The sequence below is a fragment of the Capra hircus genome, chromosome 14 (assembly GCF_001704415.2).
Source record: "Capra hircus breed San Clemente chromosome 14, ASM170441v1, whole genome shotgun sequence".
Taxonomy (NCBI): Eukaryota; Metazoa; Chordata; class Mammalia; order Artiodactyla; family Bovidae; genus Capra; species Capra hircus.
The window spans coordinates 10881268-10905569 of record NC_030821.1 but is presented as its reverse complement, the minus strand read 5'-3'; the positions used below and the strand labels follow the sequence as shown (position 1 = coordinate 10905569).

General features: G+C 36.2%; 1 protein-coding gene across 4 annotated transcripts in view; it reads left to right on the top strand.

Annotated features, from left to right (window-relative positions):
* TRIQK (triple QxxK/R motif containing) overlaps positions 1-24302 on the top strand; it is a 105975-nt gene that overhangs the window by 7835 nt on the left and 73838 nt on the right. For 2 of the 4 annotated variants that reach the window (XM_018058208.1, XM_018058207.1), the window contains exons 1-2: positions 11426-11536; positions 14206-14360. The exons of 1 other annotated variant lie outside the window; for it this stretch is intronic. In XM_018058208.1, coding sequence (XP_017913697.1) covers positions 11530-11536; positions 14206-14360 — 162 coding nt within the window. In that variant the 5' untranslated portion in view covers positions 11426-11529. Of the gene's footprint in view, positions 1-11425; positions 11537-14205; positions 14361-24302 lie in introns of those variants that run through there. One more of the 4 variants, XM_013969330.2, reaches the window with a different exon arrangement.

Here is a 24302-nt window from a genome sequence, read left to right as displayed (position 1 = left end):
TCTTGCATACAGGTTTCTCTGGAGGCTGGTAAGGTGGTCTGGTATTCCCATCTCATAAAGAATATTCCACAGTTTGTTGTAATTCACACAGAAAGATTTTAACATTGTCAATGAAACAGAAGTAGATGTTTTTCTGAAATTTCCTTGTTTTCTCTATGATCCGGCATATATTGGCAATTTGATCTCTGGTTCCTCTTCCTTTTCTAAATCCAGCTTGTATGTCTGTAAGTTCTTGGTTCATGTATTGCTGAAGCCTAGCTTGAAGGATTTTGAGCATAATCTCAATGGTATGTGAAATGTGTGCAATTGTATAGTAATATGAACATTTTTGGCATTGCCTTTCTTGAGATTGGAATGAAAACTGATCTTTTCCAGTCCTGAGGCCACTGCTGAGTTTTCCAAATTTACTGCCATAATGAGTGCAGCATGTTAATAGCATCATAAGGATTTGAAATAGCTCAGCCGTAATTTCATCACCTCCATTAGCTTTGTTCATAGTAATACTTCTTAAGGCTCACTTGATTTCACACTCCAAGATGTCTAGCTCTAGGTGAGTGACCACACCATCATGGTTATCTGGTCATTAGGAGCTTTTTTGTACAGTTCTGTGTATTCTTGCTACCTTTTGTTAATCTCTTCTATTTCTGTTAGGTCTTTGCCATTTTTGTCCCTTATTGTGCCCATCTTTGCATGAAATGTTCTCTTGGTATCTCCAATTTCCTTAAAGAGATCTCTCGTCTTTCCCATTCTATTGTTTTCCTTTATTTCTCTGCATTGTTCACTTAAGAAGACTTTCTCATCTCTTTGCTGTTCTCTGGAACTCTCCATTCAGTTGGGTATATCTTTCCCTTTCTCTTTTGCCTTTTACTTCTCCTCTTAGCTACTTGTAAGTCCTCCTCAGAGAACCACTTTGCCTTCTTTCACTTCTTTTTCTTGGGGATGGTTTTAGTATCCCCTTCCTGTACAGTGTTACGAATCTCTGTTCATATTTCTTCACATACTCTGTCTACCAGATCTAGTCCCTTGAATCTATTCATAAGTGTTTTGATATATTCATAAGAGTTTTGATTTAGGTCATACCTGAATGATCTACTTTCTTCATTTGGATCCTGAATTTTCAGTAAACAGAGTTAGCAGGAAATTAAATTTTCTGAGCTAAAAAAGATCAATACACACAGAAAGGATATTTCTTACATAAGATATGATAACTCAGAGACACAATGTCAACAGTTTTTCAACTCATAATGATAAAGGAAAAAAATCCTTCCTATATATAGAAGGAGAGAGGAGAAGATAGGGCATTATTATCAGGAAACCAAACTTAATATGGTTGCAGACTTTTTTTCTATAGTTTTAAATGCTAGATGACAACAGAGAAATATTTTTAGAGTTAAAAACAAAATTCCATGCAATTTGTTTTGTTCACACACAGCAACAGAAAACCATTCTTAAGTATATAAAACCTCTAAACTACATACTTTTTACTTCTGGAGGAAAAAAGATAATAATATGATACAATATAAATGCAAAAGCAATGGTATATTAAAAATCAAAACATATAGATTTCTGGGATATAGAGTGGCTTTAAATAATTAAGTCTAAAAATTTAAATGAAAAAAACTGCATGAGAAGATATATAATGTAAAAATTTATTCAACAACAATAATCCAGATTTAAATAAAGCATGTGATCGTCTGATTTATTTATGCCAGAGATGAAACCTGGTAATTCAAGAGTATGAATAAATTTAAAAATACATCCAGCAAATTGTGACCCAGGCCCACCCACATCTGGCTTGTTTTTATAGAACCCAGGAACCAAAAATAGTTTTTGTGTTTTAAATGGTTGAGAAAAAATTGAGATAATACGTTTTATAAGGTGAAAAGAATATGAATTTCTAATCTTATTGATTATAAATAAAGTTTTATTGAAACACAGTTACACTCATTTGTTTACATGTTGTCTATAGCTGCTTTTGCATTAAAACAGCAGTTTTGAGCAATTGCAACAGTGGTGTAAATGCAGTGCTCTCCTTGCTTTGCATTGCTCCTCAGAGCACTACAAATCACACTGACAAAATTGAGTTACAATTTGATTTTGCCTCTTCACCTGAAGGGCCTAAAGTATGTTTGATCTGACCTTTTACAGAGAAACTTTGCAACTCCTAATCTAAACTATGTATATGAACTTTGGTGTATAAGACTGAGACTTTGATTTCAATCCACAGTATCCAAATTTACTCAGCTATTGCCCTTCAATACGCTACTTACTGTAGCATCTCTTTGGTCTTATATGGACTGAGGTTAAAACCAAGTATGTATTATTCTGTATATTTAATAATCTAGATTTTCTCTTTTTCATTCCATGCTTTAAATGAAACAAAATTCATGTAAAGATTTCAAATATCACTTCCAAAGACAAAAGTCAGTTAATACTGCTGTAAGAAGAAAAAATGAATGCTTTACTATGGTATGCCAAAATCGTACGTGCTTTTAGAGGTAAGCACATACCATATTTAATAAGTTGGTTGTGTGTCAGTCATTTAATCAGCCTATATTTGTGGCAAGCATAGATGAATTATTTCAGAGGAAGGGGCATTGAAATGCAGTTTTGAAGGGTGCCTGCAAATTCAAGGTGAATGAGGCTGGCGCTAAGGTAACATGGAGAATAAGATGTATAAAGCCACTAGGCTGTCAGTAGGTTCGTGTGACGACAGAAATTCTGTAGCTGGAACAGAATTTGGAAAAACAGTGGCTGGAGTTGAAACAATAAAGACCTGCTAGCGAGCCTGGTGGGCTGCCGTCTATGGGGTCGCACAGGGTCGGACATGACTGAAGCGACTTAGCAGCAGCAGCGCAGGCTAAGAAGCCTAGTATATGTCATGCAAAACAGTCTTCATCTTGTGGGCAATGAGGATCCATTTCAGATGTTTGAACTGTAGAGACACATGATCAGATTAGTATTAATAATATATAGATATTGGTTCTTAAATTTTTCAAATATAGCCCCCTCCCTAAAATTCTCCAATGTTATGACTTGTAATTTCATATGGCATAAGTTGCCTTGAGATATAACCATTTATATTTTATTTATAACAGTTCTTCCTTGAGGGAGATATACAAACAATCCCCCAATGTCTTTTCTCCATTTTACAGATGTAAAATCTATATCTCAGATAAATGATCTGAACACAGCTCTTGCTTATAAAGGAAAGTCAGTGAGTTCTTTGATTAGATAGGTTTGAATTCAGTTTTCTATCTTTCCCCTGTTAACTGTGCATGCTTGAAAAACTCACTTAATAGTTAGAAAACCTAGTTTTCCCAGTTGGGTTTTATTGTATTTATCCCACAGGAATATGAGAATTTCTGATAATGTATGTGACATGCTTAACACAATAAATGGAAACTGCTGATATTTTTATTATTACTAATATTAATCATCATCATTATAAGGGTTCAACACCCATTATTCACATTTTCAAAATCCAAAGTTTTGAAAAATTATTTTTCCCAAGATTTTCACAAATTCATTTCATGGAAACCAGCCTTGAAGTGATAGGGGATGACTTATATAGTACTTATTTCTTTAGTCAGTGTCAATATTGATAAGATTTTGCTGTGAAGTATTGCTATGCTGCCCCCATACATGTTATATAATTATAGCAGCTGTGAGACATAGTTACTTTCTGTAGTCTCCAAGACACATCTGGCCCAAGCATTTTAGATAAAGACTATAGATCTATATTATTATGACACCTTTAATAGCAGCTTCATTGAGATATAATTCACAGTCATAAAATCTATGATTTTTAAGTGTACCATTCAGTGGTTTTAGCATATTCAGAGTGAGGTGTGTGATCATCACTATCTAATTTTAGAATATATTTATCACCTCAAAAAGTACCCTGTATTAGTCATTCCCTATTTCTTCTGCTCTCACCCTCAGCTATGAAAAGTTAAGTCGCTCAGTTGTGTCCGACTCTTTGCGACCCCATGGACTATAGCCCACCAGGCTCTTCCATCCATGGGATTCTCTAGGCAAGAATACTGGAGTGGGTTGCCATTTCCTTCTCCAGGGGATCTTCCTGACCCAGGGATCAAACCCAAGTCTCCTGCATTAGAGGCAGATGCTTTAACCTCTGAGTCACCAGGGAAGCCCTCAGCTATGAAAAGTGAAAGTGAAAGTCGCTCAGTCATGTTTGACTCTTTGTGACCCCATGGACTGTATAGTCTGTGGAATTCTCCAGGCCAGACTACTGGAGTGGGTAGCTGTTCCCTTCTCCAGGGGATCTTCCCAACCCAGGGGTTGAACCCAGGTCTAACACATTGCAGGCAGATTCTTTACCAGCTGAGTCACCAGGGAAGCCCAAAAATACATGAGTGGGTAGCCTATCCCTTCTCCAGAGGATCTTCCCTATCCAGGAATTGAACTGGGGTCTCCTGCATTGCAGGCAGATTCTTTACCAGCTGAGCTGCCAGCCTAAGTAACCAATTATCAATCTATTTTCTGTCCCTATGCTGCTGCTGCTGCTGCTGCTAAGTCACTTCAGTCGTGTCGGACTCTGTGTGGCCCCATAGACGGCAGCCCACCAGGCTCCCCCGTCCCTGGGATTCTCCAGGCGAGAACAGTGGAGTGGGTTGCCATTTCCTTCTCCAATGCATGAAAGTGAACAGTGAAAGGGAAGTCGTTCAGTTGTGTCCGACCCCTTGTGACCTCATGGACTGCAGCCCACCAGGCTCCTGCATCCAAGGGATTTTCCAGGCAAGAGTCCTGGAGTGGGGTGCCATCACCTTCTCTGGTAGATTTCTCATTCTGAATATAAAGAATATATATAAAGAGAACAAACAGGAATGATGCATTAATTGGACTTTTTGTAAATGACTTCTTTCACTTAGCATAAAGTTTTCAAAGTTCATCCATGTTGTTCCATGTATCAATATTTCATTACTTCTTTTTATGTTGAATTAATATTGAATTGTATGGTTATACCACATTTTGTTTACCTATTCATCATGGATTGTTTTCACTTTCTGGCTATAGGGATAATGCCTCTATTTACATTTGTGTACACATTTTTATGTGACCATATTTTCATTTCTGTCCCATGTATACCTGGAAATGGAGTTTCTAGGTCATTTGCCTCTCTGTTCAGACTATCAGGAGCTGCCAAACTGTAGGTCATTTGCCTCTCTGTTTAGACTATCAGGAGCTGCCAAACTGCTTTCCAAAATGGCTGCAGCATTCTGCTTTCCTACCAGCAATATGTGAAGGTTCTAGTTTGTCCACATCCACATCAATACTCCTTATTGTCTGTCTTTTGGTATAGCTATCCTTCTTGTTCAGTCTATAAGTTGTGTTTGACTCTTTGCAATTCTATGAACTGCAGCATGCCAGGCTTCCCTGTCCTTCACTCTCTCCCAGAGTTTGCTCAAATACATCTGTTCAGTCAGTGATGTCAATCCAACCATCTCATCCTCTGTTGCCCCCTTCTTCTCCTACCCTCAGTCTTTTACGGCATCAGAATCTTTCCCAATGAGTTAGTTCTTTGCATCAGGTGGCCAAAGTATTGGAGCTTGAGCTTCAGTAGCAGTCTTTCCAGTAAATAGTCTGGACTGATTTCCTTTAGGATTGACTGGTTTGATATACTTGCTGTCCAAGGGACTCTCAAGAGTCTTCTCCAGCACAATACTGGAAAAATTATAGCCTTGACTACACATTACTTTGTCTAGGTTTGTCATTGCTTTTCCTCCAAGGAGCAAGTGTCTTTAAATTACATGGCTGCAGTTACTGTCCACAGTGAGTTTGGAGCCCAAGAAAATAAAATCTGTCACTATTTCTACTTTTTTCCCACCTATTTGCCATGAAGTCATGGGACCACATGCCATGATATTCAATTTTTGAGTGTTGAGCTCTAAGCCAGCCTTTTCACTCTCCTCTTTCACCCTCATCAAGAGACTTTTTTTCCTTCACTTTCTGCACTTAGAGTGGTATCATCTGCATATGTGAAGTTGTTGATATTTCTCCCAGCAATCCAATCTTAATTGCAACTTGTGAGTCATCCAGCATGACATTTTGCATGATGTACACTGCATATAAGTAAATAAGCAGGGTGACAATATATGGCCTTTATCTACTCTTTCCCAATTTTAAACCAGTTCATTGTTCCATGTCTGGTTCTAACTGTTGCTTCCTGCCCTGCATATAGGTTTCTTAGCAGACAAGTAAGTTGGCTTAAAGCTCAACATTCAGAAAACAAAGATCATGGCATCTGGTCCCAGAATTTCATGGCAAATAGATGGGGAAACAGTGGAAACTGTCAGACTTTATTTTTTTGGGCTCCAAAATCACTGGAGATGGTGATTGCAGCCATGAAATTAAAAGATGCTTACTCCTTGGAAGAAAAGTTATGACCAACCTAGATAGCATATTCAAAAGCAGAGACATTACTTTACCGACTAAGGTCCGTCTAGTCAAGGCTATGGTCTTTCCTGTGGTCATGTATGGATGTAAGAGTTGGACGGTAAAGAAGGCTGGGCGCCGAAGAATTGATGCTTTTGAACTGTGGTGTTGGAGAAGACTCTTGAGAGTCCCTTGGACTGCAAGGAGATCCAACCAGTCCATTCTGAAGAAACTCAACCCTGGGATTTCTTTGGAAGGAATGATGCTAAAGCTGAAACTCCAATACTTTGGCCACCTAATGTGAAGAGTTGACTCATTGGAAAAGACTCTGATGCTGGGAGGGATTGGGGGTAGGAGAAGAGGACGACAGATGATGAGATGGCTGGATGGTATCACCGACTCGTGGAGTTGGTGATGGACAGGGAGGACTGGAGTGCTGCGATTCATGGGGTCGCAAAAAGTCAGACATGACTGAGCGACTGAACTGAACTGAATTGAAAGTGATCTGGAATTCCCATGTCTTGGAGAATTTTCCATAGTTTGTTGTGATCCACATAGTCAAAGCCTTTAGCATAGTCAGTGAAGTAGAAGGAGATGTTTTTCTGGAATTCCTTTGCTTTTTCTGTGATGTAATGTCTTTTTGAATTAGTGTTTATTCTCTTCAGAAAAATACTAGGAAATAGAATTAATAGATTATATAGTAGTTCTATTTGTAATTTTTTAAGGAACCTCCATTCTGTTTTCTTAATGGCTATACCAACTTACATTCTCACCAACAGTTTCCTATGTTCCTTTTTCTCTACATTCTTGCCAACCCTTGTTAATTTTTGTCTTTTTGATCATAACCAGTCTGACAAGTGTGAAGTAATATCTCATTTCCCTGATGATTAATGATTTTGAGCATCTTTTAATGTGGCTGTTGGCCATCTGTATGTCATTGGAAAAATGTCTATTCAAGTCTTCTGTGCATTTCGTATTTTTTTTTAAAGCTGAGGTTTATGCATCCTTATTATGTTTTGAATATTGACCCTGTATCAGATCGGTCATTTGCAAATACCTTCTGTCATTCAGTGGGCAGCATTTTCATTTTGCCATAGTTTCTTCAGCTGTGCAGGAGCTGAAGAAATACATTCTTATTTAATGTAGTCCTATTTGTTTATTTTTGCTTCTATTTTCCATGCCTGGTAAGGCAGATCCAAAAAAATATTGCTGAGACTAACATTAAAGAGCATATTATGTTTTTTTTCTAGGAGTTTTATGGTTTCATGGCTTACATTTAAGTCTTTAATCCATTAATTTTTTTTTTTTTGTATATTATGTGAAAAAGTAGTGCAATGTGAGTCGGTCACATGTAACTGTCCAGTTTACCCAACACCATTTATTGAAGAGGTTGTCTTTTCCCTATTTCATAGTCTTACTTCCTTTTTTGTAGATTAATTGATCAGGAAAGTGTACATTTCTTTCTGGACTCAGTTCTAGTCCATTGATTTCTGTGTCTTTTTTTGGTGCCAATATCCTACTGTTTTGATTACCATAGCTTTGTAGTGTAGTTTGAAGTAAGGGAGGGTGATGTCTCCATCTTTGCTCTTCTTTCTCTATATTGCTTTGACTCTTCAGGGTCTTTTTGTGTTTTCATACAAATTTTATAGCTATTTGTTCTGGTTTGGTAAATAATCCTTTGGGATTTGATAGGAATTGCAGAAGTCTGCTGATTTCCTTGAATAATAGGATCATTTTAACCATAATATTTGTCCATGAGCAAAGTATATTTTTCAATTATTTGTATGGCTTCAGTTTCTTTCATCAGTGTCATAGTTTTCTGAATACAGGTCTTTTGCAACCTTCGTTAGATTTATTTCTAGTATTTTATTCTTTTTAATGTAATTATAGGTGGGATCATTTTCTTAATTTCTCTGATAGTTCATTGCTAGTGTACAGAAATAAAACAGTTTCTGTATATCAACATTTTGAATTCTTTGAGGAGTCCTAACCGTGGAGTCCTAACAGTTTTGTGGTTATATCTTTAGAATTTTCTATATATTTGTATATGTATATAAATTATATGGGTTTCCCTGGTAGCTCAGCTGATAAAGAATCCACCTGCAATGTAAGAGACTCCAGTTCAATTCCTGGTTCGGGAAGATCCTTTGGAGAAGGGATACCCAATCCGGTATTCTTTGGCTTTCTTGGTGGCTTGGATATAAAGAATCCACGTGCAATGTGGGAGACCTGGGTTTGATCCCTTGGTTGGGAAGGTCCACTGGAGGAGGACATGGCAATCCACTCCAGTATTCTTGCCTGGAGAATCCCCATTGTCAGAGGAGCCTGGAGGGCTACAGTCCATGGGGTTGCAAAGAGTTGGACATGACTGAGCAACTAAGCACAGCACAGCATAAATTGTATAGGACATACATATTTTACATATATATGTGTATATATAGTATACACACACATATATATATTTATGTCATCTCTAAATAGTCAATTTTGTCTTTTCTTTTCCAATTTGGATTTCTCATTTCTTTTTCTTGTTTGATTGCTGTGTCTATGACTTCTAATACTATGAAGCCATCTATGCCTAGACTTTGTTGAGAGTATTTTTTTTTTAATATATTACTGATTAAATTTTATTACTGGTAATTTTTCCTCTTCATATTTTTTAATTCTTCCTGATTCAGTCTTGGGAAATTCTACATCTTTAGAAATTGATCCATTTCTTCTAGGTTTTCCATTTTGTTGGCACATAATGGCTTGTGGTGATCTCTTATGAGCCTTTTATTGGCACATAATAGCTTATAGTAATCTCTTATGGGCCAACTGTGGTATCAGGTGTAACGTCTGGGCTGACTGTGGTATCAGGTGTCGTGTCTCCTTTTTCATTTTGATTTAATGTTTTGAGCCCTCTCTGTCTTTCTTGATGATTCTGGCTAAAGAGTCATCCATTTTGTTTGTCTTTTCCAAAAAACCAACTCTTAGTTTTATTGAACTTTTCCCTCTCTCCCTCTCTCTCCGTTTTAGTCTCTGTTTATTTCTGTTCTGGTATTTTTTATTTCTTTCCTTCTATTAACTTTGGATTTTGTTAGGTCTTTATTTGCTAATTTTTTTGGTGTAAGATCAGATTGTTTATTTCATATTTTTTTGTTTCCTGAAAAAAACAGGCTTTTATCACTGTAAATTTCCATCTTAGAACTAATTTTTCTGCATTTCAAAGATTTTGGGTTGTTGTGCTTTAATTTTCACTTGTCTCCAGGTATTTTTTTTTTCCTTCATTTAATTTTTGTCTGTTTCTCATTGCTTGTTTAACTAGCATATTGTTTAGCTTCCACATGTTTGCATTTTCTGTAGTTCTTTTTTTTTTTTTTCCCTTCTTGTATTTGATTTGTAGTCTCATAGCATTTTGGTAAGAAAAAACTGCTTGATATATTTTCAGTCTTCTTACATTTATTAAGGTGTATTTTGTGGCCTAGCATGTGATCTATCATTCAATGTCCCATGTGCACCTGAAAAAATTGTGTACTGTGATATTTTGAAATGGAATATTTCATGTGTATCTACTAATTCCATCTGCTCTAATATGCCATTTAAGGCCAGTGTTTTTCTCATTAATTTTCTGTCTAGATGATTTGTCCATTGATGTAAGTATGGTGGTAAAATCCTTTACTACTATTGTATTACTGTAAGTTTCTCCTTTTATATTGGTTAATATTTGCTTTATTTAGGTACTCCCATACTGTATGCATTTATATTTACAATTATTATATCTTCTTGTTGGACTGGTCCCATTATCATCATGTCATGACATTCTTTATCTCTTGTTACAGTTTTTGTTCTAAAAAATTTCATCTGTCAGTGCTGCTGCTGCTGCTGCTACTAAGTCGCTTCAGTCGTGTCCAACTCTGTGCAACCCCGTAGACGGCAGCCCACCAGGCTCCCCGGTCCCTGGGATTCTCCAGGCAAGAACACTGGAGGGGGGTTCCCATTTCCTTCTCCAGTGCATGAAAGTGAGAAGTGAAAGTGAAGTCGCTCAGTCGTGTCCAACTCCCAGCGACCCCATGGACTGCAGCCTACCAGGCTCCTCCGTCCATGGGATTTGCCAGGCAAGAGTACTGGAGTGGGGTGCCATTGCCTTCTCCAAGCAGCCTCTTCCATTTCTCACTGTTATTGGCTTCCTCTCCATTTTATGCCAGGCTTTTTTGTTTCAATTCACATGAATAGTTTTTTCATTTCCTCACTTTCAGTCTATATGTGTCTTTAGATATGTAATGAATCTTTTGTAAAAAGGATATATGTGGGTCTTAATTTCTTAATCCTTCAGTGAATGCCTTTTCATTGGAACATTAAGTCCATTTAAGCTTAAAGTAATTATTTGATAAGTATGTACTTACTGTCACTTGATTAATTGTTTTTGGGTTTTTTCTGTAGTTCTTTTTTCTTTCTTTGTTCTTTTTCTTCCATTTTGATTTGATGACTATTTTAATGTTGTTTAGATTCTCTTTTTTTGCAGTTTTGTGTGTATGTCTATTTTAGGTTTTTGATTTGTGGTTACTGTGTGGTTCATATATAACAACCTATGTATGTATGTATACACATATGTGTATGTGTGTGTGATTATTTTATGATCTATTTAGTTTGAAGGCATTCTGACCATCTTATATTTTTATTCCCCCACTGCTACATTTGAGATTTGTATTTTTGTGTCTCTTAACTATTTGGACTTCCCTGGTGGCTCAGACCAGAAAGTGTCTGTCTACAATGTGGGAGACCAGGGTTCGATGCCTGGGTCGGGAAGATCTCCTGGAGAAGGAAATGGCAATCCACTTCAGTACTGCTACATTTGACTTTTATATTTTTGTGTCTCTGAACTATTTATTGTGGATATAGGTGATTTTACTACTTTAGTCTTTTAATAGTCCTACTAGGTTTATAAGTAGGTGATTTATTACTTTTGCTGTATGTTTACCTTTATCAGTGAGATTTTTTTCATTTCATAATTTTCATATTTCTAATGTGGCCTTTTCTTCTTAGAGGAGTCCCTTTAACATATCTTTTAGACTAAGTTTGATGGTGTTGAATTCAGCTTCTGCTTATCTGTAAAACTTCCAGTTTTGCTAAGAAATCTGAATAAAAGCCATGTCAGGTAAAGTATTTTTGGTTGTGGGGTTTTCCCTTTCATTGTTACATATATTATGCCACTACTTTCTCATCTGCAGAGTTTCTGCTAAAAATCAGCTGATATGGGAGTTTCCTCAGACTTAACTTGCTGCTTTTAATAGCCTTAGCAGAGTTCCGTTGTATAACTTGTTGCTTTTAACTTACTGTTTTTAATATCCTCTTGTTATCTTTAATTTTTGCCATTTTATTTATAAAGTGTTTTGGAATGAGCCTTTTTGTGTTCATCTTGTTTTGGAATCTCTGTGCTTCCTGGACTTGGATGTCTGCTTCCTTCCCCTGGTTAGGGACATTTTCAGCTATTATTTCTGCTCCTTCCTCTCTTTCTTCTGAGACTCCTATAATGTAGATGTTAGTTCCCTTGATATTGTCCAAGAGAACTGTTAAATTATCCTAATTTTTTTAAATTCTTTTTTTTTATTTTCCAGTCAGCTTGGTTAATTTCCGCTAGTCTATCTTCCAGATGGGTTATCTGTTCCTCTGTATCTAATCTACTATTGATTTCTGCTAGTAAATTTTTTATTGCAGTTATTATAATTTTTGCTCCATTTGGGTCTTTTTTATATTTTCTAGTACTTTGTTGACATTCACACTGTGTTCATCCATTCTCCTGAATTTGGTGAGCATCTTTATGATTGTTACCTTGAACTCTTTATTGGATAGATTGCTTATCTCACCTTTGTTTGGGTCTTTTTCTGAGATACGTTCCTTCATTTAAGACATATTTCTCTGTCACCCCATTTTGCCCACTTCTCTGTGTTTGTCTTTGTTAGATAGATCCATTACATTTCGTATTCTTGAAGTGGCCTTATGTAATAGACATCCTGGGTGGCCCAACGGCATCCTCCACTCTGGTCACCAGAACTATATGTTCTGAGAGTGTTTCCTACGTGGACTGAATGTGCTGTCTGTTGTGGCGGGGCCAACTACCATGTTTGTGGTGGTAGATGAGGCTGGCCCAGCCTGGTTGACTGTGAAGTCACGTGTTGTATGTTAGCTGTAGGCCTGCTAGGGGTAGAATGAGCTTCCTATGCAGTTGGTTGTACAGCTTGGGGGAAACAGAACTTGCTTCTCACCTATTGTTGGGTGGGGCTGGGTCCTAACATGACTGCATGGTCCGGGGAGACACTGGGCTGGTGCTTATTGCTAGAGAGAGGAGCCAAGTCTTTGGGTGGCTGTTTACGCATTCCAGGGAGGTATGGGCCTTTTGCTGTCCCACTAGTGGCTTGAGGCACGATTCCAAAATGAGAGTTGACAATGCTGATTTTACTGCCATAGAATGAGCTCCCAGAAATCGTTGTTGCCAGATTCTCTATCCCCACAGGGAGCCCCAGTTGCTTCCTGCCTCTCTGGGAGGCTCTCTGAGTCAGCAAGTGGACTGTTGCCTCTGTGCTGGGAGGCAAAGCTTGTGAGGTTTGGGGCATGCCCTTTGAGAGCAGAGAGTCTATTCCTGTAGCTTTCTGGTTTTCCCAAACACAAGACTTTCTGGTTTTCAAAGCCAAGTGTTCTGAGGGTTTGTCTTCCTGATGCAGGACCCCAGGCTAGGGAGCTTAGTGTGGGGCTCAGACCCCTTAGTCCTTGGGGAGGAACTCTAAGATTTTGATATTACTTTCATTTGTGGTTGGACAACTTGAGGAAATGGGTTCTGACTATATAGCATCTCTCCCTCTCATATTCATCTCTGTGTTTTCCCTTCTTTATGTGTTTATTTGTAGAAGATTCTTTATGGTAGTCTTAATGTTGTTTTCATGGAGAATTGCTCTATAAGTAGGTGTAATTTTAGTGTATCTATTTGGGACAAGGTGTGCTCATGGTCTTCCTACTCTATCATCTTGGCCACTTCTGCAAGATGTTTTTAATGATGTGATTATAATTAGTAAAAATTGTATTCTCAAATACTGAGAGTTACATTTTGAGTTGCTTATTATTATCAGATAGCAGTTTGGAACCACTTAAATTTGATATTCTCATTTATGTGAGAACAGTTGGAACATAAAGCTAGAGATAAGTTCAGTTCCTGGATAATAAATATTTAATAATTTTTTTTTAAACAAAATGAATAAACTACATTATTTTATTTTCTTATTTTTAATGAAAATTTGGCTTAGAAAGTAACATGTACTTAACAAATTGTGGTTGAATAAATATAATTATGTTTATAAATCAACTCTACAAATTGCACTAATGGAAAATAAATTCAAATCAGTCTCTATATTCATATTTAAGTCTAAAATGTAGAAGAAACATCTCTTACTGCTTTACAGATAATCACTATACAGTGAATCATTCTTAAAATATGATCTGCAGAAATAATGTTGCTGTTGATTATAGTGAAAGAAGGTCTTTACTTAAATAAGTTTGGGACACCTCGGTTTAAATAAATTTCAATAGGCTTTTCTATTACAGGACTTCTCAGAGCCTTTTAATGAAATTGTATCTTGTGTAAAGGGGGAATAGTATGCAATGTTTTTTCAAGTATATGTTGGCATAGAAACTTAATTTGAATGAACATATAATAGAGTTAGCAAACCATAAACCACAACTTGGAAAATGCTACTACAGTGATTTTATTTTGCATACACTAAGGAACTGGAGATCATCCATTTAATATTTCCATATACTCTATTTGAATTTCAGTAAGAAAAAGCAATCAGAGTATTATTATTGGTGGAATTGAATTTGCCAGGAATGCGAGCACAGCTTCCTCAGTAAAGATCTTGCCTTTGGAAACATCTTACCTCTTGGCAGCTCTCCAGAGTTCAGACTTGGCAGCCTCAAGGACAAAGCACAAGGTGTGTTTATTTGATTTAACATTTGGCAAAAGGTGTTTTGACTTGTTTGTTTTCTTTCACTTTGTTTTTCTTGTTTTTGTTTGTTTTTGGCAATGAACTTGAGTTTGGAATTTGTTCTTTCTTATGGGAGGCAGGATTACGATGGGGAAATGTTTTTACTTGAATTTATTTTGTAATTTTGGACAAATCCAAGAAAACAGAGTGAGATCTATAAAACCATAAACCTTTATCTGATTAATTTGTTAAATCATTTAGTATTATTGTCTATGAGAATTTGTTGCCAAAGTAAAATATTTGCTCTCTCTTGATATCTGGTACACTATGATATTTTGGTAAATTACTGTATTTTGATAATTATACATTGGTTAAAATCGATGTACCTGCATATAAGCAATTAAGGTCATAGAACAAATTAAGATAATAAAATATCGATTATTCAACATTATTTTAAATCTTTCTTGATTAATTGATACATTGATGTCTCATAAGTTTCATGGAGAGAAGAACTCTGTCGTAAAATGGAAGAAAATGGGCCCCTATTGTATATGTGACCTTATCCTCTACTCTCTTCTGGCACCCCTCATTCTAATCAGAACTCTTCAGTGGTTCCCCATATATTTATGGTGTGGACTCCAGGGCACAAAGGAAGTAGGACACTTTCTATACTTGAAGGAGATGGGACACATCTTACACTGAGATCAAAGTACTGACACGATCAATGTTTGTGTCTGAGCACTCGTATGTGGATTTTTGTCTGTTTGGTGTATGTAAATGTGTGTTTTGGTGTGTGTGAGAGAGTGAGAGTGAACTTGCAAAGTCAGTTGACCTTACCTAAAGATCTATATTTTTGTGATTTGGGAAACAAACTCATGTGCCCAGACTGAGATGTGTTTCAGGAGAAACACAACCTGGAGTTGCTACTGAATCAAACAGGAGATGAGATCAACTTGGGACTGAGAGGTTGCTGGGCAGAGTTCTGTACTTGTACAAAATCAGGTTAAACATTTTACTGTAAAAATTGCTTTGGGAAGTTCAATTATTTTTTTTTCTTCAAATTGTTCAGAGTTCAGTAATAATTTGAAAATAAACATTTTAAGTGAATTTTGTGTATGCCATTTTCATTAAAAGGGCCCATGATATGTAATCTATTCCCTGCTTCCAAATTTTGGTTAAAATAATAAAGACCTAATAGTAGGGGAAATATTTCTAAAATTAGTGAGGTAGCTATCAAGTGCTTTTATAAAATCATTTTTATGATGGACCTTGAAATAAATAGTATGTTATAGTGAAGTTAATTTTCAAAAATAAAATAGAGAAGTGATTTGAATATTATTATATTTTTCTTAAGGGTTTTTTTCTGGAAAACATTGGAATGGACTGTAATATAAAGGATATCCTAAAATTATATTTCTTACTCAGCATTATATTTTAGAGTTAAGGTCATTTTTAACATTTGGAATGCTAAATTTGGTACTGCAAATTCAAGTTTTGAACATTAATGGAACCAGTTTTATCTAATGTCTGATTACCACTGCTCTAGTAAAAAGAACTATACTGACCTACCTAATGCAAGTGTGAATATATAAGAGAAATTGTGACATATAGACTTAGAAATAACATCAAGGATTTACAACTCCTGAACTCCTGAGGAAGAAATAGCAGAAGTAGAGCAAGTGTTGAACAGAGAAGATTCTTTTCTTAGACTGGAGAATAATTTGAGATTTCTGACAAAGATTAAATTGTTATTTAAAAAAAATGGGGCCAGTGTTCAAGATTTTTGTTGTTGTTCAGAAGCCTTCCATTTTAGAAAGTATTTTAGAATGCTCCTTATGCACATAAACTGTAAGCATATAAGCAATAATCTATTCATCCAAAGTTTTCAACACGTTAAGAAGACCGTATATGTAATTTGCTGTTTTAAGTTATCCAAAGATACTTTTGCTGAAGCCACTTAGCTGATGCTAGAAGATGGTTAAGAGACCAAATGATAGCAGAAAGGGTACTATTTATATGTAATTAAGTTACACATAGATATGAGACCATCCTTTTCTTTTTTTCTTTATATATCTCAGTGACTTTTTACGTGAATGTGAGGTCTTCAAGTTCAGATTAGTTTTTTCCTCTTAAAAAGCTTATTTGAACTGTATGGTGACTCCACAGTGAGTAAGTGATTAAGTCAGTATGATGTAATGATGCTAACAACATTTATCCAGCACTTACTATGTGAGGAGCACCATGTTAAGTACTTTAAATGAGCTAGCAATTTGATTTAACACTTAGCAGCCACATGAGATAGGAATTCTTACTGTACTGATTTGAAAAATGGTAAATGAGCTTAGCTTAGTAAACAACTAAAAAGGGACAGAACCAGAAAGGAAACAAGTTAAAGCAAGGAAGAGTTAACTCATAGTTTATCAGACTCATCTCCTTATAAAAGAGAACTTATATTTTAAAATTCAAAGCTTTTAAAATCAAATTTATAATAATTAAGCATAAAATGTGGATGTTTTAAGTTAACATAATAGTTCTGGAAAATATCTGTTCAAAAAAGTACTGAGTATCCAGTGTTCTAATTTGTTTGAGATTTTTTAGTATACAAACAGTTGTACAAACCTTCTACTGAAGGGAAGCCAGAAAATAAAAAAGACTAAATTTAATAAGAAAAGAGCTTTTTAACCTTTTAAAAGTAACAATTGATAGGTCTAAGGTAAAATAACTTTCCTCTTGCAACACTTATCATCTAATTGTTTATATTTTGTCATGCTTGTATCAAATCATGAAGAAATGAAATATTGATTGCTATAATATGGTTATTTATTTTAAATATTATTGACATGACTTTGAAGAAATTGCTTCTCTCCTCCCTTCTTATACACTGAAGATGCAGCATTCCAAGAAAGCAATTAAATGTCCTTTGTAAAGGAACTTTTATTTTCTATAATTACAGACCTAGGTGGTCTGTGGCTTGTATGGATTGACAGTGAGAAGTCTTAGGACATATTTTTCCTATGAAGGACACATTTAAGTGCATTTTAGCATCAAAATAGCTACAAATGCTCATTATTAAAGATTCAATCTTTTTGTTTGCAGTATATAGGGGTGTGTTTATGTGTGTATAGAAAAAAAGAGGAAGGGAAAGAATAAACATGAAAATGAGAATGAATTATGCCAAGGCTCCCTAGGTGTTTTGTTTTAGTAGCTTTTCAGAATCCTAACCACTGTAATTCAGGGGATTGACTAAACATTTACATTTATCATTAAAATACAAGATACCATTTTTTTCTGTTCTCTGTTTTCTCTCAGGTGGTCTCATATTACTGTAGTGGATATTCTTTTATGTAGATATCTTTACTATACCACTCTGAATGTCTCTGCTTGGTAGGTCATCTTACATCTATTCTTTCTTGTAAATGCTTTAAGGAGTTAAAAAACGGATATGGTTTATGAACTTCGTTATTAAAGATGTAATAATGTGGCACAGTGAAAAATTGAAGTGTTCAATCACAAGGTCATTAACAAAGAATGAAAAATCATTAAGGGCAAAAGATGAAAGGAGGTTTTAAGGTAACTTTGAAATTCAGGCATGAAAACACCACTGTGTTGAGAGAGGCATAGGAGAGATTTTTGCAGAGGATAGAACCTGTATTGAAAGTCTGGTTCTGTAGTAACTAGACTTTTGTACTGAAAGAGATAACATGTAAGTCTTAGGAACAGGCTGTAAAAAAATTTTGGAAAAAGGTAGCAAAAGTGACAAATGTATTATAGTTAAAATTAAACAGTAAGGAAATATGATTCATCAAGGAGAAATTTGGACCAGAGATTGTGATTATGGTCAATAATGTAAAAAAGTTGAACAATTATATTTTATTTTGGGCTTCCCTGGTAAAGAATCTGCCTGCAATACAGGAGATCCTGGTTCAATTCCTGGGTTGAACAGTTGAAAAATTATACTTTTTTCTTCATTACAGTTGCTTCATACAGTTTATGAGTACACTCAGTTATTTACTTTCATAAAATCCCATTTTCTAAAAGAACCGAAAAGGGCAAGTTTAAAGACAGGGACCCAGAAGAGTTCACAGCCTTTTTATGACATTCATTTCTAAATGCCTTATTTGAAAGAGAATGTCCTGGTTTATGATTTTCTTTTCTTTTCTTTTCTTTTTTTTTTACTTTTAGAAAGAGGCAGATGGTATGAAAACTGGACTCCCTTATTTAAAGGGAATGTTGATATTTATAACCAAGCTTATCTCCAGCAAGATTTGTTTTTTGCAGCTGTTCCAGGTTGAAAAAAAAATATCTTAAAGTCCTGGCTTGTTTTTCTTTCCACATTTGGGGTGGGGGGGAGAATCTTCAGAATGTGAAAAAGTGATGTTTGATTTTAAACATGAATGCAATGTAAACTGTGATTTTTTTGCTTCTATATGTGAATTTTCTGTTTGTATGCTGTGATGATACTATTCTTTTTGTTTCACTGATCTATTTCCTAGATACATCACACTTGGGAAATAATTTACTCATCATTTTCCTATCATCAAAGTATTCTAGGAAATGTAGTAGATTTTCACTGAGTTAGCCTTTATTATTAAACTATCTTCTGACTTAAAAAAATTTTTTTTTATTTTCTGACTTTTCATTTTGATATATTAGTCATTTTCTTTCTTCCCAGAGTGAGTATATTTTTCACTGGGAAATAAATGTTTTCTGTCCTTTTTTATAGTTATATTATTTTTTATAAGGTGTGATATTCTTTCTTATTCTATTCTTTGCTTCTATTTTCAGTTGTAAAAGCTGCTGTTTCTCTGAACATATATATCTTAGCAACTTCCTTTTATAATTTCATTGAACATTAATTGTATTTTATACTCTAAACTTAATACATGAAACTGTCTTTTTGAGAACACGACAGCACTGAAATGAATATCTAAGTTCAGTTCAGTTCAGTTCAGTCGCTCAGTCGTGTCTGACTCTTTGCGACCCCATGGACTGCAGCACGCCAGGACTCCCTGTCCATCACCAACCCCCGGAGCTTACACAGACTCATGTCCATCGAGTTGGTGATGCCATCCAACCATCTCTTCCTCTGTCAGCCGCTTCTCCTCCTGCCTTCAGTCTTTCCCAGCATCAGGGTCTTTTCACGTGAGTCAGTTTCTTTGCATCAGGCGGCCAAAGAATTGGAGTTTCAGCTTCAGCATCAGTCCTTCCAGTGAACACTCAGGACTGATTTCCTTTAGGATGGACTGGTTGGATCCCCTTGCAGGCCAAGGAACTCTCAAGAGTCTTCTCCAACACCACAGTTCAAAAGCATCAATTCTTTGGTGCTCAGCTTTCTTTATAGTCCAACTCTCACACATCCATACGTGACTACTGAAAAACCATAGGTTTGACTAGATATACCTTTGTTGGCAAAGTAATGTCTCTACTTTTTAATATGCTGTCTAGGTGACTATCTAAGCTTATATACAAACATAATATTTGTTCATATGTGTTATGATTATGTACCTACATATACAGTTTTCCATAATGAAGGATATTTTATCATGAGATATATAATTTATTGTGAATAAATGTGATTATTGATATAAATGGAGATCAATTACATAGTTTGCTTGTCAAATTGGAGCAAGCCCCACTGTTTACATACAGATAACTTCCTGAGTATAAAATATTATGTAAATTATGATTATATCAGGTAAATATTTTTCCTTTTCAATAATTAAAACTAAAATATTTATTTAAAAGTTTTTGTCTGTCGACACTTACAGTTAATCTATTTGATTGAGTATTATGAAGACCAGCATATTGCTTAAATTTATAAAAGCCCAACCATTACTAGTGGGCTTCTCTGAAAGCTTAGTTGGTAAAGAATCCGCCTGTAATGCAGGAGACCCCGGTTCGGTTCTTGGATCAGGACGATCCTTTGCAGGAGAAATAGGCCACCCATTCCAGTATTTTTGGGCTTTTCTTGTGGCTCAGCTGGTAAGGAATCCGTCTGCAATGCGGGAGACCTGGGTTCAATCCCTGGGTTGGGAAGATACCCTGGAGAAGGGAAAGGCCACCCACTTCATATTCTGGCCTGGAGAATTCCATGGACTGTTTAGTCCATGGGGTCACAAAGATTTGGACACAACTGAGTGACTTTCACTTTCAACCATTACTGCTGCTGCTGCTGCTGCTGCTGCTAAGTCGCTTCAGTCGTGTCCAACTCTGTGCGACCCCATAGACGAGAACCCACCGGGCTCCACCGTCCCTGGGATTCTCCAGGCAAGAACACTGAAGTGGGTTGCCATTTCCTTCTCCAATGCATGCATGAAAGTGAAAAGTGAAAGTGAAGTTGCTCAGTCGAGTCCGACTCTTTGCAACCCCTTGGACTGCAGCCTACTAGGCTTCTCCATCCATGGGATTTTCCAGGCAAGAGTGATAGAGTGGGTTGCCACTGCCTTCTCCATCAACCACTACTAGTACCAAACTATTTATTTCCAGAGAGTCTCTGGCTGTTTTCTGAATAAACCCTTTAAATATCAATCTTTGATTCATAAAGTAATCACTCTCTGTCTTTAATCCCGTAGAACGTTTATCAGTTTAGGTTATTCCACACCTCCTTTTATTCTTTCTTTTAGACTTTGGATTGATTTTCTTTTCTTTTATTGGAGTATGGTTGCTTTATAATGTCTTAGTTTCTGCTGTACAAGGAAGTGAATCAGCTGTAGTATACCTATATCCCCTCCCATGTGGACCTCCCTCCCACCCCAGCCCACATTTCACCCATCTAGGTTGTCATAGTCACTCAGCTGAGATTCTTGTGCTATGATAACCGTAGTTAAATGTGCTAAGTGAAAAATACATGAACTATTTGCGTATCACCTCTGCCTATCTTTTTGTAAGGATTCACTCTAGTTGTTCAGCCCCTCAGTCATGTCCGACTCTTTGTGACCCTGATGGGTTGCAGCATGCCAGGCTTCTCTGTCCTTTACTATTTCCCTGTGTGTGCTCAAACTCATGTCCACTGAGTCAGTGATGCCATCCAACCATGTCAGCTTCTGTTGCCCCCATCTCATTCTTCCCTTCGTTTTTCCCAGCATCAAGGTCTTTTCCAGTGAGTTGGCACTTTGCATCAGGTGGCCAAAGTAGTAGAGCTTCAGCATCAGTCCTTCCAATGAATATTCACGTGTTGATTTTCTTAGAATTGACTGGTTTGATCTCCTTGCTGTCCAAGGGACTCTCAAGAGTCTTCTAGAGCACCACAGTTCAAAAGCATCAATTTTCTGGTGCTCAACCTTCTTTATGGTCCAACTCTCATATCCATACATGACTACTGGAAAAACTATAGCTTTGACTACATGGAGCTTTGGAAAGTGATGTCTCTGCTTTTTTTTTTTTTTTTCCTCCCTTTTTTTGCCACTTTATTTTTTAATTCAAGGATAATTGCTTTACAGAATTTTATGGTTTTCTGTTGAACATCAACAAGAATTAGCCATAGATACACACCCATGTTTGCTCCCTTCCATCTCCCTCCCCATCCCACCCTTCTAGATTGTCACAGAGCCCCTGTTTGAGTTCCCTGAGTCATACAGAGAATTCCATTGGCTATCTATTTTACATATGGTATTGTAAGTTTAGTATGCTGCTCAGGTTTGTCATAGCTTTTCTTCCTCGTAGCGAGTGTCTTTCAATTCCATTGATGCAGTCATCATCCGCAGTGATTTTAGAGCCCATAAAAATAAAAGTCTGTCAGTATTTCCACCTTTTTCCATCTGTTTGCCATGAAGTGATGGGACTGGATGCCAGGATCTTAGTTTTTTGAGTGTTGAGTTTTAAGCAAGGTTTTTCACTCTCCTTTTTCACATTCATCAAGGGGCTTTGGTTCCTCTTTGCTTTCTGCCATTAAAATTGTATCATTCGCCTATCTGAGGTTGTTCATATTTCTCCTGGCAATCTTGATTCCAACTTGTGATTCATCCAGCCCAGCTTTTTAAATGATGTACTCTGCATAGAAGTTAAATAAGCAGAATGACAATATACAAACTTGATGTGTTCCTTTCCCAGTTTTGAATCCATCCATCGTTCCATTCACTCTAGTAAGTTAGTTCACTTTACAAATGCCATTTTTCCTTGCATGAGTGTTTGCCTAATGTGGGTTTAGTAAAAATTTAAATGGAATTCTCACAATAAACAAATTGACTTGAAACATTCAGTAAAACTTGCTAGTATTCTATTACTCTGTACTCTCACCATGTAATAAAGCAAGTGATTCTATAAGAAATGTGAAACTGTACAAACAAAAGTCTTGCACCTCACTACTGATTTTGTTGTTATTGCTCATGTTCCCAATGGATACCATGTGAGTGAGCACTTAAAGATCATTGACCAAGGTTGTCTGTATTCATCTCTGCTTCTTTAACCAGAAGATACAAAGTGTATGTTTCTCAGATTCTCTGAAAATAATAAAAATAAGAAAGATGAAAGGATGTTTTTTCAATTAGTGCTATAGATATCTGAATAACATTTAGTTCAAATATCAATGGCTAAGGCAGAAATAAAGTACATTATTTTATTATATGTTATGGCTGAAGGAGATTTGTGCTTAGTTATATTAGAAGTAACAATGCATAAAGGAAAGTGATTTAAATATATATTTATAAACCATATTAAAATAATTGAATTTTTAATTCAGAAGCATTTATGTATTTCCCAGGCTTGCAGAATTTCATTTTGAACATCAGCAATCATAATTCTATTAGTTCATGGGAAAAATAGCACACTGCTCACAATAATTACCCTCTTTTTTTATGAAATATTCTTCTAGAGGACCTGATTCTGAGATAAAATGTTAGCTTATATCAAGGAGGATTTAATTAACACTGTTGACAATTGACCAGTGGGAAAGAGAGAAAACTTGCAAAGTAGTAATGCCAATTTATAAAGAATAAAAATTGATTATAAAATAGAAACCTTTAAAGGATATGTTAGTAGAGTATAATGGCAATTGAATTTCCTAATAAGAATGTAGCTTAGAGAGCATCTAAGAAACTTGACACATTTCTTTTTTTGTCTTTAAAAATAATTAGTGAGAATTCCCTGGTAATGGTTAGGAGCCAGTGCTTTCATTGTGGGAACCAGATCCAGTTCCTGGTTGGGGAATTAAGAACTTGCAAGCAGTGTGGTGCTGCCATCAGAACAAAAACAAAAACAAAATAAGTAATTGCTAATGATAACCAACGGCTATGTTTAACTGATTGAATAAACTAGATACTCAGTTCAGTTCAGTTCAGTCACTCAGTCGTGTCCAATTCTTTGTGACCCCATGAATTGCAGCACGCCAGGCCTCCCGGTCCATCACCAACTCCCAGAGTTCACTCAGACTCACGTCCATCGAGTCAGTGATGCCATCCAGCCATCTCATCCTCTGTCGTCCCCTTCTCCTGCTCCCAATCCCCCCTAGCATCAGAGTCTTTTCCAATGCGTCAACTCTTCGCATGAGGTGGCCAAAGTATTAGCTAATTCATTTCTAGATATGTATTAGTTTTCTATAAATACATAATTTGTTACCATAAACTTAGTGGCTTACAACAACAATCACTTATTAGCTCACAATTTTGTGGGTCAGGAGTCCAACGTGGTCTCAATAGGTTTTCTGCTTGGGATCTTGCAAACCTGAAACGCCAGCCAGACTGTTCCAAGCTTTGTGAAAAAATCTACTTCTAAGTTCTTATAGGTTGTGGGCATAATTTAATTTCCTGTGGTTGTAGGACTAAAGACCTCCTTTCCTTCTTGGTTGACTGATCTTCTCCATGTCAACCTTATTTCTTGCTACATGGACCCTTCCATCAATGGAGAATTTCTCATTCATAAAATTCCTTTGAATTTCTCTGACTTGTCTTACTTTGACCTCTAGACTGTGATTTAAAATGCTCATATGATTAGATCAGTACCACTTTGATGATG